This window comes from Mus pahari, chromosome 14 (assembly GCF_900095145.1).
Source record: "Mus pahari chromosome 14, PAHARI_EIJ_v1.1, whole genome shotgun sequence".
Classification (NCBI taxonomy): Eukaryota; Metazoa; Chordata; class Mammalia; order Rodentia; family Muridae; genus Mus; species Mus pahari.
The window spans coordinates 44,631,349-44,637,174 of NC_034603.1; the positions used below are offsets into that span (position 1 = coordinate 44,631,349).

General features: G+C 45.6%; 1 protein-coding gene across 1 annotated transcript in view; it reads left to right on the forward strand.

Moving 5' to 3' along the window:
* Tmigd1 (transmembrane and immunoglobulin domain containing 1) overlaps window positions 1-5,020 on the forward strand; it is an 11,106-nt gene extending 6,086 nt beyond the window's left edge. The window contains exons 4-5 of the mRNA XM_021214097.1: window positions 3,548-3,651; window positions 4,976-5,020. Of these exons, the coding sequence (XP_021069756.1) occupies window positions 3,548-3,651; window positions 4,976-5,020 (149 nt within the window). The remainder of the gene's footprint in view (window positions 1-3,547; window positions 3,652-4,975) is intronic.
* The last annotated feature ends 806 nt before the right edge of the window (window positions 5,021-5,826 follow it).

Here is a 5,826-nt window from a genome sequence, read left to right on the forward strand (position 1 = left end):
ATATATATATATATATATATATATATATATATATATATATATATATATATACATTCTAAGCCAGGCATGGTAGACCCACACCTTTTTTTTACTCCCAGCACTTGAGAGGTAGAGGCAGGCTGATCTCTGTGAGTTCAAGACCAGCCTGTCCTACAAAGCAATTTCTAGGCTAGCCAGGGTTACACAGTGAGACCTTGTCTTCAGAAAGAGAAAGAGATGAGAAGAATCATGTCTACTCCATATAGACCACTGGCTTTGAGCAAAGGTCTTGTGCCGATACAGAAAGCAGTTCCAGTTCAGCTTTTGGGGGAAGAGAGTTCTACAAATTTCCTCCAGCTCTGACGTATGCAGGAACTAGCCATGAGTTCATAGTCTATAACAGAAGAGAATTCAGAAATGTATAAGAGAAAAGTGTTTGATTTAAAAAAGAAGAAGATCTCTGCAGTCACTCCTAACTCCTGTATCCTGTCGTCTGACAGCAGAGTGGGTGGGGAAGATGGCTAATCAGAACCTTCTCCCTTGGCATCATGTGCTATAGACTCAAGTTTATCATTCTGTGATAAGGAGAACCAGGGAGGTTTGGAGTGTTCTCCTTAGACTTCTTTTCCTTTCTAAAGATTTCTTCAGTTTGCTTTCTGTGTACGAGGGTTTGCCTGAATATATGTATGTGCACCCTATGCACGAGTCTTCTTGGATTTCTTGCTCAGACAAAGAGGAAATTGGAATGCTTGATGCTGCAGAGGCACACTGCTCCTTCGCACACATTTGGTCTCGGGCATGTACTCAGACAAGCTGAGGTTCCTGCATCTGGCTGGAACGTTACTCACTCATTGTCCTTCTTGCCATCTCCCAGGAAACAAACCAACCTCCTGCCTGGGTTGTCTGGGCTGCTGTCACCAGAGCACAGCCTTATTTCACCCCCCCCCCCCACACACACCAGGGAGCCTGGGATACAAATGTAGTGGATAGTGGGGAGGGAGAGTGGCTGTTGGTTGACTGCCCTGTCACTGTGGTTACTGAGCTGTTCATTAACTTGTCCTACAGAGCAATGTCAGTATGCCTTTGGGCTTGAAAAAACAAAAACAAAAACCTAAAACAAAACAAAACAAAAAAACCCAGCCCCATGTCCAAAGGGCAGAAGCAGTGGAAGGAAAACTATCTCGGAGCTTGTGGCTTTTAAAAATCTTCCCCAGAGTCTTTATAATAACTTGGTGGGATAAAAACCTCATGTGGTGCCATCTTAATTAGCAATGAGACCATACTTGGAGACTGGGTGATTATAGCATCTCTCTTGGTTAAGAAAAAAAAAAGCATAATTGCTCTATAAGCACATTTTCTAAAAATCACACAGCTTGTGTGGCAATCAGCAAATTGCCTTTTAGGTGGGCAGAAACTTGTTTGGGGTGGAGTTCTGCCAAACTAGCCTGTTTTCCTATTTCTTTTTTGCTCTGTTACTTCCCAGGCTGTCAACAGCTTGCCTTTATAGCACACGTAGTCCGCTGCTGGCACTCAGTAGCATTTGATGCCAAATTTTCCACAGGCTCTCCCTGGCTTCACAGCTCAGTGGGGGAAGTTTCTAAAAGGCTTGGAAACGCTGAAAACGACAGGAAGCACCTGGCCAGCATAAGATTCAGCCCACATGTTAGAAATTATTTTATCATAATGGTCTGGGGGAGGGGACACCGAGTTTGGTCACAGATAGGAACACTAAGGGAAGGAATGCAGGAGGTGACACATATCTCCCAACAGGAACTTGGAATGCAAAGTGAGCCAGTAGGTCAGTAAACTTGATTTGTAGAAGGCAAGCTGTCATGTGTGGCTTCCTGACATCCAGTTTGGTAAAAGATATTCTGATCTGTGACTGTAATCTGATTTCTACTCCTAATCACCTGGCCTTTGCTTCCTGATAAATTTCCTTGGTGTATAAGTAGAGCGGTCTCCAGTAAGGTAATGAGCTCAGTGTATCCCAGAGTTGATTAATACAAAGCCAGAGCTCTCTAAGATGGCTCATCAGGCACACCTCTACGGAATGGTTGGCACCATGAGAATAATTGGGGAGGGGGAACAGCTAAGAGTAGGCAGGAGTGAAGGATGTTTTGGAGCTCAGTGGTAGAATTTCTGCTTGGTATGTGCTAGGCCCTGGGTTCTATCCCTAGCACTCCTACACACAAAAAACTGAGGGATGTTTAATTTATTTACTTAGCCTGCCCACCCCAAATATCCTGAGCAGAAGCCAAAAGAAATAAAACCGGGAGAAAGGATTTTTAAAAGACAATTGATTGGGCCAGTAAAATAGTTCAGTGGGTGTTTGTTGCCAAGTCTGATAAACTGAATTCTGTCCTTGGGTCCCATGTGGTAGAAGGAGAGGAGGAACTCCCACTGCTGTCCTCTGACTTCCACATGTGTCCTGTGGCACGTGAACACCACACACACCAATACACAAATAAATATTTATAAAGCAAACAAATAAACTTTGTGTTGTGGGCATCAGGACACAGGCGAGTGGGCTTCATTTCCAAGCAGGCACGGTGGCTGTAGTTCCCATCACTGTCCTGGTGGAACTCTTTGCCAGGGTTGAGAAGACTGGAGTCCTACTTCCTTATAGATGGTCCAGCCAGGCTCTTAAGCAGTGCATCTACCTGTGGGTCATGACCCCATCACATATCTATGTCAAGAATCATGCCAGGTAGTGGAGGCGCATGCCTTTAATCCTAGCACTTGGGAGGCAGAGGCGGATGGATGTCTGAGTTCGAGACCAGCCAGGGCTACACAGAGAAACCCTGTCTCAAAAAACCAAACCAGCCAAACAAACAAAGAAGTTGAGAACCAATGCTCTAAGTGTCTTACCTGCCTGGGACATAAGCATAGTACAGAATACTGTTGTGCTGCTCCTCAGACCCACTCATGTCTCCCGTCTTTCTTAGTCTGGGGAGCCCTTTCCACCTTTGTCTTCTTGCTCTCCCATCCCTCTTCCCTCTCTTTCCACTTCTGAGATTCCTCCTAAAACCTTTTGTGCTTTTGAGAAGGCATGGACTTCAATTTGCTTCTGCTCTCTGTGTGGCAGGAAAGAGGGGGAGGGGGAGGAGAGAAGCAAGCAAGCTAGCGCTGGGCAGTCCTGCCGCATGCCTCTAGATTGTCCGATCTCTGCGAGTTTGAGGCCAGCTTGGTCTACAGGGTGAGTTCTAGGACAGCTAGGGCTTACACAGAGAAACCCGTCTGGGGGGGGGTAGGGATGGGGTGGGAAAAACAATAAAGAAAGCACAAAATGGCCTGAGCAGTCACTTTGGGTGAGGTACTCAAATTTCAGAAACTCCTTTCACAAAGGAATGGGTTCAAAATCTGCATGTGTCATTTATTAACTCTGTGATTTTGGATAAGTAGCCTAACCTGTCAAAGACCCCCATTATGCCTCATCTTTTAGGGTTGTTTGGAGAATTTAATTAAAAGGGTGATATATGCAAAGTGCACATGCATGGTTCATATTAGAAACACAGCAATATGAAGTATTAGAAGTTGGTTGCTCTCTCTGCATTTGCCTTCCCAACAGACAAAGTTCCTGTCGTGCCAATAGAGCCCATCATTGCTGCTTGTGTTGTGGTCGTCCTGACGCTGGCTTTTGCCCTGCTTTCTAGGAGGAAAAGCATAATGAAGGTACCTGGTATTCTGAGCTACTGGGGCACAAGTTATCTAAGAGGCTGGCGCTATGCTCAGTGGTAGACTGCACGCCTCTCATGTACAAGGCCGTCACCCTGTGTGTAGTTTTATAAAGAAGAGAGGTGTATATGGACAAAGCCTGAGGGGAAATACGGGAGCTTTAGAGTTGGTTTTCCTTCCTTTTAAATCTCTCCTGCCAGGCGAGGCAGTGCACACTTGTTTTCCAGTGCTGGGGAGATAGAAGCAGGAAGATCTTGAGTTTAAGTCCAACCAGGGCTGCATAGTCGAATCTTCTTTGAAAAACAAAAACCCCAATCAATAACTTTCCCTGTTATCGTTGCTATGGTACCCTTGGTGCAATAAATAAACACAGAGAGGAACAGACATCTGCAGGCTCTGCTCTTGGATACAGTCACACGCTCTGCTGCTGCCGGCTGGAGTTTGAGTTGTCCAATGGTTGACATCATCGTGTACTGTGTCTCAGAATATGTGCATGCTTAGGCTAATGGCTCGCATTTGACTCTGTGAGATCACTGGGGCCCAAGAGGGCACACATGGCAGAAAACCTCTAAACAGAGCCAGAATGCCCTAGGCTGAGCTCCTCAGCCAGAGAGCTGCCTTCACAGTGCAGTATTAACTAGATCTGAACCGGGGCAACAGTGTTTCCCAAGGAGAAATTTGCCCCACCCTCTATTCCAGTCCAAAACATTTTTCCAAAGAAATAAAGAATGGGAGGGAGAGAGGAAGAAGAGAGGAAGGAAGGGAGGAGAAAGAGAAGGGGGAGGGAGAGGAGGAAGAGGAGGAGGGAGGAAGGGAGGGGGAGAGGGAGGGAGAGGGAAAAGAAGAGAACAAACTGGACAGAGAAGATTGTTTAGTAGGTAAGGGCACTTGTGGCCAAGCCTGATGACCCGAGTTCAAATCCTGGAGCCATATAAGGAAAAAATGGACACTTACAAGTTGTCTTCTGTCCTTCACACATGGACTAAGGCATTACACTCCTCTACCATGTATACACACACACACACACACACACACACACACTGATTTATCTCTATCTATCTATCTATCTATCTATCTATCTATCTATCTATCTATCTGTATATATGACTTGTGAGCCCTAGAAACATTCTGATTAAAACCTATATCTTCTCAAAGTTCAATAAAGATCTATCCACATGATCAAAGAAAATGAGCTGAGCCCACACAGACGGCTGCATTGTAGCTCCACAGCAGCCAAAGCCACGCTGATGCATTCAAAAACGTTCACTCCTGACCTCAGAAGAGGAGGTAAACTCACACGTACTCTGTGCTTGCCTTTTAGCTCTGTGTGAAAAAGAATGACCCGAATTCAGAAACAGCTCTGTAAGTGCTCTGGCAGCAATAGCAGTAGGGGGTGGGAACTGGGGGGTTGGGGGTGGGCGTGGGGTGGGGGTGGGAGGATCAGTTCCTTAAGCAATGAGCCACAGAGAATGCCCCTCCCAGGCAATCCCCTTCAGGGATAGGAGGCCCTGGAGAGGGGATCAGAGGAGAACAGAGTGGAGAAAAACCCCTGCCTCCACTTTAGAGGAAGAGTCGGGAAGGTTGCTCAGAGCAGGGACTACCTTGGGGCTTTTCTGCCTATTCTCTAAGCAGGTTTAGCCAGGGCTTGCACAACTGCATTGCCACACAAGCGACTGAGGGAGCTTGTCCTGGTAGGAGTCAAGGCTGCACCATGTTCCCACAGCAAGCCCCGCATCCTGTGTGTGGCTTCCTCTGCGGAGCGGTCCTTTAGCCAGCGCATGGCAAGTAGGTCATGTAGAACAAACAGAGGCCTGCTGCTGGAGAGAATGGATTTTGTGTTGAATTTCTTCTCATTGCTACAATCATGATTTGAATTAATTTCTTGATTCATTTCAGATAAAAAAAAAAAAAGCGGAGCTGCCACTTAACCCAGGAAGAGTTTTGCATCAAGACCATCTCAATTTGTATAATGTCATCTGTATTTATCGCTATTTTTAAATTCACTCCTGTCAAATTGTCAGAAGTTATGAAGAAGTATTTAGTTAATTCCTAAACAGCTGTTGTGACCAATTTGATCTACTTATGGAACTGTGTTATGGGCAAGAGTTCAGAATGGAAAGATTTTGGTAAGGTCACTCCGGAAGTATGTTAATTATTTTTCAATTTATTCCT